This window comes from Condylura cristata, unplaced genomic scaffold (assembly GCF_000260355.1).
Source record: "Condylura cristata isolate star-nosed mole 26May11 unplaced genomic scaffold, ConCri1.0 scaffold00045, whole genome shotgun sequence".
In the NCBI taxonomy this organism is placed as follows: domain Eukaryota; kingdom Metazoa; phylum Chordata; class Mammalia; order Eulipotyphla; family Talpidae; genus Condylura; species Condylura cristata.
In genome coordinates this window covers 247,170-259,257 of record NW_004567146.1, presented here as the reverse complement: position 1 = coordinate 259,257, position 12,088 = coordinate 247,170, and the positions used below count along the sequence as shown (strand labels likewise).

At 57.1% G+C, this 12,088-nt stretch overlaps 1 protein-coding gene across 2 annotated transcripts; it reads left to right on the top strand.

The window, feature by feature from the left end:
* The first annotated feature begins 262 nt into the window (after positions 1–262).
* On the top strand, positions 263–9,583 carry NFATC4 (nuclear factor of activated T-cells, cytoplasmic, calcineurin-dependent 4). 2 transcript variants are annotated; one of them, XM_004694594.2, is made up of 10 exons: positions 263–555; positions 1,624–2,719; positions 3,812–3,974; positions 4,551–4,750; positions 5,202–5,374; positions 5,791–5,931; positions 7,226–7,281; positions 7,554–7,680; positions 7,868–8,128; positions 9,191–9,583. In XM_004694594.2, the coding sequence occupies exons 1-10, from the start codon at positions 456–458 to the stop codon at positions 9,256–9,258; spliced, it is 2,385 nt and encodes a 794-aa protein (XP_004694651.1). In that variant the 5' UTR covers positions 263–455; the 3' UTR covers positions 9,259–9,583. The 2 variants fall into 2 exon arrangements, with proteins under 2 accessions (XP_004694651.1, XP_004694649.1); XM_004694592.2 differs by having other exon boundaries at positions 7,868–8,449.
* The last annotated feature ends 2,505 nt before the right edge of the window (positions 9,584–12,088 follow it).

The following is a 12,088-nucleotide window of genomic DNA, read 5'->3' as shown; positions in this document are numbered from 1 at the left end:
CTAAGTTGGGGGGGGTTGTAGTGCTCCATGCAGGAAATGATTGTCACAACTGCGGGCCAATAGGCATCATTATGGTCGTACCAAGTTTGAGGAACCGTTTTCCAATTCAGTTTTGTTCTTTTTTTTTTTGAGGGGGAGGGACTGAAAGAGGACTGTGGGAGGGCGGGAGGTGGAGGACTGGGGGCGCGTGGTTTTCCCATCTCATCCCTGGAGGAGGGGCTGGAGCATCCTCGGCAGCCAATCAGGGACAGGTTGGGGGGGTGCTATGAAGAAGTTTGGGGAAAAAAGTTTGGAAAAGTTTCTATAATAACGAGGGGGCGTCCGGAGGGAGGCGACGGCGGCGGAGGAGGGGGCGTCTCAGAGAAGGGGAGGGAGGGAGCCACGGGTGAAGGTACGGCAGCCTCCTGAGCTCCCCCTCCCACCCAGACCGGGACCTGGGGGCACTGGCCGGATCCATGGGGGCAGCAAGCTGCGAGGATGAGGAGCTGGAATTTAAGCTGGTGTTCGGGGAGGAAAAGGAGGCCCCCCCGCTGGGCGCGGGGGGGTCGGGGGAAGGTTAGTGCGGGACTGGGACGGGGTCTTGGGGTCAGTGAGGGAAGGGCCCGGTGACCCTGAGTCTGGGGATTTTAGGGCTGCAAACTTGGGGTGAGAGATGAGGGGGTCAGAGTTTGAGGGGAGTCCGGGGGCTTGGGGCTTTGCTGAGTTGAGGCTGGGGTCCGGGCACCACTTTCTCCTTTTTAGGTTGTGACCGGGTGGGGGTGGGGGTGCCCGTTGGCTGCGCGCCGCCTCTAGGCTGGGCCGACTGTCATTGGGATGGGGGGCGGGCGGGCACTGTGGTCCTGAGGGCGCCGGGCGCCACCTGGGGAAGGGGAGGTCGGCTCCGGAGCTTGCTCCTAGCGCACCAAGCCTCCGGCGGGCGGATCGGTCGCTAGGGGCTGGGGGTGCTCTCTGGCCCCGCCAGGGTTCCCCTCCCCCCTTCCCCGTCTGGCCGCAATGAGAGGCAGATGGCGGGGATTGAGCCGGGGGCGGCGGCCGACGCTCGCACGGAATCCGCACTGCCCGCGTCCCCCTCCCCCCTCCCCGGACCGGGCGGGCACGCAGCACCCCCTTCGCTACACCCCCGCCCCAGATTGGGGGGAGCGAGGGAGGAGCCACCTTCCCTCGTCACCACTGCCCTGGCGCCCCCCCTTCCCTGGCCACCGTCGCGATGGCAACTGGGGCTCCTGCCAGAGCCGTTTGGGGGTTTGGGAACCGCTGCTAATTGGGTTCATGTGTGAGTCGCCCCCAGCCCAGCCCAGCGCCTCCCTCATCACGCCTCCAGGCCCAACTCCAGCCCCTCTGGACCCGCCTCCCTCACCTTAAGGCCCGCCCCCTCCGGTACCCCAGGTCCCAGGCTTGGGGCTCAGAATGTGAGGTGCTGTGAGTGGGGAAATGCCGGGTCCGCCTGGTTCTACCCCCTTCACCTTCTGAGGTCCAACTTTGCTTTTGTCTTTGTGGTCGTGAAGGGCATAGCAGCGCTTTGGGGGGCTGGCCACTCAGGGGACCTAAACATCTCATCTGCTTCTCTCTCTCCATCTCCTGTGGTAATCCTCCCTTCATCCACCTTCCTTCCCATTTTGACAGAACTGGACTCGGAGGACACCCCACCATGCTTCCGTCTGGCCCTGGGGGAGCCCCCTCCCTATGGTGCTGCCCCTATAGGCATACCTCGGCCTCCACCCCCTCGACCTGGCATGCACTCTCCACCACCCCGCCCTGCCCCCTCACCTGGCACCTGGGAGAGCCAGCCCGCCCGGTCAGTGAGACTGGGGGTGTTGGGAGGAGGGCCTGGGGGGACTGGGGGAGGCCGTGTTCTTGAGTGCCCCAGCATCCGCATCACCTCCATCTCTCCTACGCCTGACCCACTGACCACACAGGAGGACAATCCTGATGCCTGGGGGGATGGCTCTCCCAGGGATTATCCCCCACCTGAAGGCTTTGGTGGCTACCGAGAGGCAGGGGGCCAGGGTGGGGGCCCTTTCTTCAGCCCGAGCCCGGGAAGCAGCAGCTTGTCCTCTTGGAGCTTCTTCTCTGATGCCTCTGATGAGGCAGCCCTGTATGCAGCCTGTGATGAGGTGGAGTCTGAGCTAAATGAGGCAGCCTCCCGCTTTGGCCTGGGCTCCCCACTGCCCTCGCCCCGGGCATCCCCTAGGCCATGGACCCCTGATGATCCCTGGAACCTGTATGGCCCAAGCCCAGGAGGCCGGGGGCCAGAGGATAGCTGGCTACTCCTCAGTGCTCCAGGGCCCAGTCCGGCCTCCCCACGGCCTGCCTCTCCATGTGGCAAGAGGCGCTATTCCAGCTCTGGAACCCCATCTTCAGCCTCCCCAGCTTTGTCTCGTCGAGGCAGCCTGGGGGAGGAGGGGCCTGAGCCACCTCCACCACCCCCCTTGCCTCTGGCCCGGGACCCTGGCTCCCCTGGTCCCTTTGACTATGTGACTGCCCCGCCTGCCGAGAGCATCCCCCAGAAGACCCGGCGGACTTCCAGCGAGCAGGCCGTGGCGCTGCCTCGGTCTGAGGAGCCCGCCCCGTGCAATGGGAAGTTGCCTTCTGGACCAGAGGAGGCTGGGGCTCCTCCAGGAGGTCCTCGGAAGGAGGTGGCTGGCATGGACTACTTGGCGGTGCCCTCCCCACTGGCTTGGTCCAAGGCCCGGATCGGGGGACACAGTCCCATCTTCAGGTGAGGGTAATGCCTGGCACTGGAGGTGTCCAACCATCCCCCTCAGGGAGCAGGAGGGTCAAGGGGTGGGTTTGAAGCAAGGTCTTACTTAGTTCGGTGCTCTTGGAATTTCAAGAGAATGTGCAACCAGCATGGATGGCTACTGCCATCCACCCAAGCTTAGAATTAAGTAAACCAAACACCCTCTCCAGAGAGCCAATTTGCAGTGAGACAACCACTCCCTATGGACCAATGAAGAGAGATTTTTCCCATCCTCTGTAGGAGCACCATTTAGGTAAAGGGGGTGTCCCTCTTGGGTGTCTTCTCCAGTTCTGCAATTCCTGGGTAAAGAAACATCTATACCTGCTCCCCTGGGTTCCCACAGGGCTGAGTTTCTCACCTTCAGAATGACTGACATACTGAACAGCATGATTCTTTTTGTGGGGGCTATGCCGGGCATTGTAGGGTGATTTGACAGCATCTCTGGCCTCTACCTACAAGATGCTAGTGGCATGCTGTTCACTGACAACCCAAGATGTCTCCAGTCTTGGCCAGCTATCACCGGCGGCAATGTCTAGTTGGGGTCCTTTGGCCTAGGGAATCAGGGAACACCACGTAAGAATGTCCCTTTGTCACCCCCAGCTCCCTGGAGCTGACCTGTCCAGCACCAACTAGTGGAAATGTTCGGGTTTGGGGACTGGATGTACTCAGGCCTGCTCTCCTGGGTTACTGACTTGCTTGGTCTCTAAATTCTACTTTCTGGACTTTGTTTCTTTATTTGACAAACAAAGTTCATCTCTAAAGTCTTTTCTTGTCTGACTCTTCCCACCCAGATCTAGGGATTAGGATTGTCTTCAGGTTACTTTGTATCCAGGTCAATTCTTGCCATCCAAACCTTGCGCTCAGGGCTAGATGAAAGGGAACCTCAGGCCTAATGTCATCTCCACACTTTCATCTTGATGGGGCCCTAGGGTCCCCTGGGTCCCTCTGGGCTTTTGGGTTCTCTGTGACATCTTCGGTCCCACCCCAGCCCTCACCTCCCCCACATCCCAGGGGTCTACCTTGATTGGGGTCTGAGGCTGCAGATGATCAGTGCTCTTCTCTCCTGCCCAGGACCTCTGCCCTACCCCCCCTGGACTGGCCACTGCCCAGTCAGTATGAGCAGCTGGAGCTGAGGATTGAAGTGCAGCCCAGAGCCCACCACCGGGCTCACTATGAGACAGAGGGCAGTCGAGGAGCTGTCAAAGCTGCCCCTGGTGGTCACCCTGTCGTCAAGGTAAGGGAAGAGGCAGGCCGGCAGCCTTTCTCCTTGCCTGTCCCAGATCCCTGCGGATGGGCTCCAGCTGTGCAGACCATGGCACTGCCCTTTCCCACACTCCCTCTCAGCAGTGACCCTGCAGGCAGCCTTGGGAGGGCCTGGAGGGAGGAAGGGTGCACTCCAAGAACCCGGATATATTTTCTACTCCCCTGTCGCTCCACCCCCGCTATACTCTCCCCATGGGACAGCAGCCTCATGTCTCCTCTGTGAAGTGGTGGCCGGCCAGATGTGGGGGAGGGGTTAGGCTGAGGCCAAAGTTCACTGGGAGTTAGGTTGTCTCTGTTGAGTCGGGCCTGTCTCTTTTGGAAGATTTTCCCCTTTGCTCAGCCCAGTTTGGGCCTTAGTCCAAGAATAACACTGTGGACTCCAGGCCACGTTTTCTCCACAACTGGTGCCCAATTCCTCCTGGGAATCCCTTCCAGGATGTCCTTTATCTTTCACCATCCTCACTCCCTGGTAGACTGAAAACCCAGGGATGGATGGAAAAGGAGCCAGCGGGGATTTCAGTTGAATGGCTCTGTCTCCCTCTGCCAGCTCCTAGGCTACAGTGAGAAGCCATTGACCTTGCAGATGTTCATCGGCACTGCAGATGAAAGGAACCTGCGGCCTCATGCCTTCTATCAGGTGCACCGAATCACAGGCAAGATGGTGGCCACGGCCAGCTATGAAGCTGTGGTCAGTGGCACCAAGGTGTTGGAAATGACCCTGCTTCCAGAGAACAACATGGCGGCCAAGTAGGTTCCCACTCCGCTCCCCTCAGGCTTTAAATGTTTAGGGATAGTCGTTTCCACTAGCTGCTTCCCTTCCCCAGAAGAGCTATACCTCATCCCTCAAAGCCTGTTTTAGGTTTTCTCACCACCTAGAAGAGGACTTCAGGGGGGTGACCCACGTGGCGCGGCAGACCTCTCCTGACCCGCCCGCTGCTCCCCTCAGCAGTGCATTTCAGTCCATCGCCTGCTCGGCTCCCCACTCTGTCTTTGGTGAATCCTCTCACTCTCCCCCCGCACCTCTGGCCTGCACCCCAGTTCTATATATATAAATAAATAAACCTTAAAAAAAAATAGCCCCCTGCGGCTCCTAGAGGTCATTCAGGACTTTGGCTGGAGGGTGGGTGCTTCCCTATTTGGGGGGCATCACCATCCTGGCTTCAGCTGGATGGGCTTGCCTTCACTTCTTTGCCCTCAGCATTGACTGTGCTGGAATCCTGAAGCTTCGGAACTCAGACATTGAGCTTCGGAAAGGCGAGACGGACATCGGGCGCAAGAACACTCGTGTGCGGCTGGTATTCCGGGTACACGTGCCACAGGGCAGCGGGAAGGTTGTCTCCGTGCAGGCAGCGTCGGTGCCCATTGAGTGCTGTGAGCAAAGAGGCCCTGTGCCCTCATCTCTGTCTCCTGTGACCTTTTTGTCTGTCTGTCCATCCGAACCCTCTGCCTAACGCCCTGTGCCTGTCTGTCCTGCATAGCTATGAAGGGCTCCATCTTTGCATCTGTTGTGGACAAGGTGGGGCCAGTGTTCTGATTTGCCCCTGGGAGGGACCAGAAACACGCTGTCCTCTATTGCCCTTGCGGGGCCCTGTGCAGTGTGGGGGACCCTCTGCCCGCCCAGGAGTGGCTCCTTCCTTGGTCTGTGTAGCCCCAGGGGGCCTTGGCTTGCTGGCATGTCTCCTGCAGAGCAGGGCACCTCCAGGGCCAGTGGCAGTTATCCTGGTGGGGGTGGAGCAGCGGCGTCCCCTCCAGAGGCAGCGCGGCCAGTCTCTTGCACTGCCCCGCAGCCCAGCGCTCTGCCCAGGAGCTGCCCCAGGTGGAGGCCTACAGCCCCAGTGCCTGCTCCGTGAGAGGGGGTGAAGAACTGGTGCTGACTGGCTCCAACTTTCTGCCAGACTCCAAGGTGGTGTTCATTGAAAGAGGCCCTGGTGAGTAGCCGTGGGGGGGGGGGGGAGGATGCAGGCAGGTGGAGCTGGGAACCGGCAGGTGCAGGGTCCCTGGCACCATCCCTGAGCCAGCTGGTGGTTTCAGGTTCCTGGTCTGTAAAATGAGACAGACAGACGGCCTTCCTCTTACATTGTCTGCTGCCCGTGGGGTTGACAGCAAGCTAAAACACTCAGGAAGAAAAAGATATTCTGTTTATTTAAGAGAGGTCAGCGTTTGCAGCATGATTGGCAACAGTTAGGACCTGGAAGTAGTCTACAGGCCTAGCAGACAGCTGGGTCAGAGGACGTGATCTATCTAGTGGAATGCTGCTCAGCCTCCAGGAGAGGTGGAGGCGGCTGTTTGCAACAGAACGGAGGGAGCTTGAGAGAATTTTGTATAGGAGAGAAAAGGGACCAAACTGAACATTGGTAGAGGGGACTATTTGGTGACGTAAAGTGCAAAAGCGAGACATTAATGAACACAGTGAGGACTCAGGGTAAGAAGGTGGGGAGGGAGAACGAGCCGTGGGCAAGTAGAGAATGGACCGCGGTAGTCTGGGATCGTCCATCAACAATTTCAGGTCTGCTCGCTTTCGCTAAATGATCATACGGCAAAGATCAGAGTTCACTAATACAGGCAGATGCAAGGGCGAAATGGATAAAAGGGAGTCAGCTTGGAGATGCTCTTTTGGGTAAGATAGACGAGGAGCGAGGACCCTCACACCGCCCTGAGCCCCTCCTGAGGTGTGGCCGCGCAGCACAGCCATGATTACAGGCGCTGCCCCAAGATGGAGCTGCAGGGGCACAGAGGAAAGAATGAGGGGTTACACTTGAGACCTTTGCCCATACCCAGTACGGCCCAGCAGGAAGCCCGGCCCCGACACTCAAATCTAGCACCCTCGTAGCCACGTCAGAGCTGGTTCATAGTTTCTGGGTCACGAGAGCTGGGGTCTTCTTGCCTTCTGTCAAGCTAGGGTTTTTTCCTACCCTTGAATTTCCTCCCGGCACTATCATAGAAGGGGCTGTTTGGAGTTGGCTGGGATTCCTCTGTCACTCAATCCCTGGGTCCCTGGACTGACGCTGCCTTTTCTCTGGGTCTTGGTTTGCTGTTCTGTATCCTGGGAACAGTTTTAAATCCTGTCTCTTCCATTTGATGGGGTACACGGGCTGTGGGCGCTGCTGGGAGCATGGTCTCCTGGGGCTTCTGAGTGTTGCCTGGGCCCCAGCAGGAGGGGAAATGGGGGACTGGGCAGGGGTTATTGGTCTGGCCAGGCTGAGCTCTCTGTTGCTCCCACAGACGGTAAGCTGCAGTGGGAGGAGGAGGCCTCTGTGAACCGGTTGCAGAGTAATGAGGTACCAGTATCACTAGGGCCCCTGCCCGGGGGGAGAGAAGGGAGAAGTCATAAAATTCTCAGCTGGATCCCATACCTATGGGCATGGACCCCAGAAGCTGTCTCTTGCCTTCTGGTAGGGGCATTCTGGCCCGTCTGGAAGTGGGTTCACCTCGGGGAATGGACTTTAGCAAATGGGAAGTGTCAGGAGGAGGTGAAGTTTGGCTTCTTAGAAGGGCTGGCCTGACCCTAGACCCCTGGGAGCTCCCTGCCTCATCTTCTGCTCTTCTGCAGGTGACGCTGACCCTCACCGTCCCAGAATACAGCAACAAGCGAGTGTCCCGGCCTGTCCAGGTCTACTTTTATGTCTCCAATGGACGGAGGAAGCGCAGTCCCACCCAGAGTTTCAAGTTCCTGCCTGGTGGGCTCTCACACACCCCCTGCTGGAAGAATGGGGGGAGTAAAGGAGGGCTGGGGTAGAGTAGAAGGGTGTGGTACCCCTATCTTGAGGGGCGAAGGGGCTGGATGGAAAATGGGCTGGAGGGCGTGCAGTGGGCAGACTGCCAGACATCTCACAAGCCTGTCCTCCCCCTTCCCCACTTACTCAGTGATCTTCAAAGAGGAGCCCCTGCCGGACTCATCTCTCCGGGGCTTCAATTCAGCATCGGCCCCCCCCTTTGGCACTGACATGGACTTCTCACCACCCAGGCCCCCCCATCCCTCCTATCCCCCTGAAGATCCTGCTTATGAAACCCCTTACTTGTCAGACGGTTTCAGCTATGGCACGCCCCCTCTGTACCCCCAGACGGGGCCCCCGCCATCCTACAGACCTGGCCTCCGGATGTTCCCTGAGAGTGGGGGTGCCACAGGTTGTGCCCGGCCACCTCCGGTCTCTTTCCTTCCCCGGCCCTTCCCTAGTGACCCCTATGGAGGACGGGGTTCCCCTTTCTCCCTGGGGCTGCCATTCCCTTCTCCAGCCCCCTTTCGGCCTCCTTTACCTTCATCCCCACCACTTGAAGGTCCCTTCCCTCCCCAGAGGGCTGTTCATCCCCCACCTGCTGAGGGCTTCAGTGAGGTAGGGCCGAACTATGGCCCCAGGGAGGGGGCTCCGGAGCAGGAGAAATCCAGGGGTGGCTACAGCAGCGGCTTCCGAGACAGTGTCCCTATCCAGGGTATCACGCTGGAGGAAGGTGGGTGTGGGACGGGGGCTGTGAGTCTGATGTGTGCAAGAGATTGCTCTGCATGTTTGCTAAGGGCTGGAGCTTGGCTTCTCAGAGATTGGGCATCCTTGGTCCCTCTGAGCCGATTGGAGGGTGTCAGGAGGCAAGGTCAAGGTGTGTGTGGCCTCCTGAATATGGCCACCTTGATTCTGAAGGGCATATAGAGGGTACCTGTCCCAGCTGTACTCCCACCTCTGCTCTCTGCCCCAGATCACAAAACCTCAGGGCTAGAAGTACTTGCAAGACCACTCAACCCAGCTTCCTTAATTTGCAGATTCAGACACTGAATTTCAGAGGGCCAGTGGCTTGCTGAGGTCCCACTTAAGCATGTATGAGTCTCTGTCTTGGCTTCCCCTAAACATGGTGACTGTGGTCAGACCGGCAAGGAGGGCCCTTCCTGTTTTGCCTCTCCTTCCTCCTGCTGGCTGCACTCACCTTTGACCCTGCTGATAGCCACTGCTCTGACATTATAGGCCAGACCAGCAGGAATGGCCTTGGGTCGGGAGCTTACATGGGTGGAGGTGAACAAGGCTTGATTGGGAGGAGGTGTCAAGAGCCACCGAGGAAGCCGAGGCCCAGTGGACGATAAGTCAGTGGAAGAGGTGCCTAGCGGCATCCTAGACTGAGGCCTGACAAGAATGGATTGGGGGTCTCTGAAAAAAGGAGGGGACCCGCCCCTAGCCCAATCTCTCAACTGCCCCTCCTTTACAGTGAGTGAGATCATTGGCCGAGACCTGAGTGGCTTCCCTGCATCTCCTGGAGAAGAGCCTCCTGCCTGAACCGTCGCCTGGCAACCCCAGACCCCTCCCTTAGCCTGCCCACTTCCCTCCATCTTGGGTGGTGGTTCCAGAAGCTTGGGGTCAACCTGGTTCCTCTTTCTCCAGCTTTTACCTCCTCAACCTCACCCTCTGTCCCTCCCCACCCTGGCTGAGGTGTGATCCCCGGACCTGGTGCTGTTTTGGAGGACTGGGGGAGGGAGGGCTTGGAGAACTGAGCTGGGGTGGAGACAGGCTGTGTTCCACAACGATGCTGTGAGGGCTCTGTCTAGATTGTCTGCCTGCCATGGTGCTGGGAGGCGGGGCAGGCTGATGGGTAATAAACTGCTCATTCACTAGCACTTCAGGCTCCAGGAGTCTTTGGAGAGAGAGAGATGGGGCAACTTCCTCTAGTCTGGCCCAAGGACCTCAGCGGTTGGAAAAAGATGGGATGTGGCTAGGATCATTGTATCCTGAAGAGCTTTTCAGCGGAGGGGTCTAGGGTGACTGTGATGGGTTCATAGGCTCCCTAATGGCACAGGGTTGAGGGTCATGGCTTGAGATGCCTCTCCTCCCCAGGGATTCATATTTTTTTTGGAGCTTTGGGATGGGACCTGGGAACTTGTTTATTTTCAAGTTCTTTCTCTTGCAGCCACCCAGATTCTGATTCACAGCCAAGGTCAGGAAACACCAGTTGTTTAGTCCTCCTTTCTCATTTTTCCAGGGAGAAATCTAAGACTCAGAGAGGTCTTCCAGGTCACACAGCTAATCAAGCAGGTTGAGTCCTGTCCTCCTGGGCTTCTGCCCCACCCACATTCAGACAGCTTGACCCACCTGGCTCAGGTGCAGAAGGCTTAGCTCCCTGCTGCAGAGTAGGGGGAGGAGGAGAGAAAGTTGGCAGGGATCCATTCAGCCGTCTAGGCTGACACTTGACAGGCCTAAAATCTCTGGATTTTCCCATACTTGGGAAGTGTGAAAACATTCTGGAGAGATCTGTGCTTCAAACTAGACGATGAGAAGTCAAACAGCTCTGACCACCACCTACTTTGGGGTTTAGAGCTTGAGCCCCTCTTCTGCCCAACGTGTACACCCACTTATCACCACTGATAGAGCTGGGGTGGAAACCTGTGTGTCCCCCACTTGATGGCCAGTACTTTGTGTTCCCAGTAGACTGGGGAAAGTCGGGTGTGTCTGCCCTGCTCACCTGGAGCCTGTGAGCTGGGCTCACCTTACTGTCTGGACAGTATGCCCTGAATGTGGTAGCCTGCACTGCTAGCACTCGGAAGACCTCCACTTAGGAGTTAGTACTCTGGAAACTTCCCTCAAGGATGATGGGGTTTTGCTATGTCCAGTGGGTGCAGATAGGCCTGGTAAATACCTCGGCATTCAGGGGCAGGTGTCAAACGATTCTGTGTCTGGCGTGTGCTGCTTAACAATGAATTGCCTTCATCTTTCTGGATGCTAACTGCTGTGAACCAGACTGATATAAGTGATCAACCACTGGGCCTTTGCTACTTTTTAAAGATGGGGAAGAATCATTACCCTAGTGAAATTCTTCAGTTCCACCCCCAAATTTTCTGACAAGGTGTGGGTCAACCTCAATGAATAAAAAGCTGTAGTGATGGGGACTCCCTGTTTCCCCAGGCAGATCAGTTCATTTTCTGCCAGGGCACTGCCGTCCATTCATTACCAGACATTCTTTGAGCAGCTACCAAGTGCTAGAGGACTTCTTGGCCTCATGGGGCACCAGTAAGTAAACAACTCATAAAAGAACCAGCAATTCAATTCATGCAATAACTCTTGAACAGATAGTATATCAGGTCTTGGAGTACAATGAACTCCTTTATCGTGGGGTAGAAAAGGAGCAGCAAACAGAGACACACCATCCAGGTGTGGAGGTTGGAGGGAATTTCAAGGGGAAGACCAGAAGCATCGCTGGGATGAGCAGGCTGAGCTGGGGACGGGCAGGCTGGACAGAGCTGCCGGAAGGGCCAGCAGAGGGGCCTTATGTGCTTGAGAACCAAGAGGTGTTCGGTTTGCTGGGTTTGGGCACGTGAAGAGGGGTTAGAGAGGAATGCAGGCTGGATTCAAAGGGCTATGTAGCCATGCCAGGGAATTTACAGTTAAGCAAGGAGAATGAGAACTTCACCACTGCACGCTAGGCCTTAAGCTGGGAGTGATACAAGAGACGTGCCATAGAGTTCTCCCTCGAGGAGCTGGGATTAGCCCGAAAGGGCCTCATTCAGCCTTCTGGGCTGACACTTGACAGGCCTAATCTGTTCATCGGAATCCTGGTGTGGGTGAGCCTCCTAGGCTCATGGTCTCTTCCCAGGATCCAACAGACACCTAGTTGCTGGGGCTGGAGGGAGGAGAGAGGAGCAGGAGCCTGGCTCTTTGGCTGGTGCCAGAAAAGACTTTCTTGGCCAGGGTTTCTCAAAAGTATGGTCTGAGGTTTACTTGCTTTTGAGTCACTAGGGAGGATTTTATGGTGTGGTTTTGTTTCTTGTTTTTTTGTTTTGGTTTTTAATATAGATTCCTAGGCAACCCCTGACCTACTTAGTTACCTTTTCTTTATAAGAAGTATGTTTTCTTATAAAGGGGGCAGTGTCTAGGGGTCTTCATTTTAGAGTGTCTGTCTTAGGTGGTTCTTCAGCACAGGGTCGTTTAGGAAGAAGAATCTCCCGCCATTGGAGTGCCGTTCCTTCCCACTCGTGCCTCTGAACCGGCTCCCTGCTCCTTTTCCCGCTGCTCCAGTGGAGTGTCACCTGGGTGTTTGGTGGGTGTTTGGGGTAGGGGAGGGCCACCCACACTACTGACATTGCCACTCGTCTCCCACGCTTCCTGCTCCGCCTTG

What these genes read in the sequence shown, in the direction of transcription:
- NFATC4 (XM_004694592.2), top strand. Translation starts at nt 456, where the DNA reads ATGGGGGCAGCAAGCTGCGAGGATGAGGAGCTGGAATTTAAGCTGGTG. An exon ending in CGCGGGGGGGTCGGGGGAAG is followed by an intron (nt 556 to 1,623) that starts GTTAGTGCGGGA and finishes CCATTTTGACAG; the next exon opens with AACTGGACTCGGAGGACACC. An exon ending in GAGTTTCAAGTTCCTGCCTG is followed by an intron (nt 7,681 to 7,867) that starts GTGGGCTCTCAC and finishes CCACTTACTCAG; the next exon opens with TGATCTTCAAAGAGGAGCCC.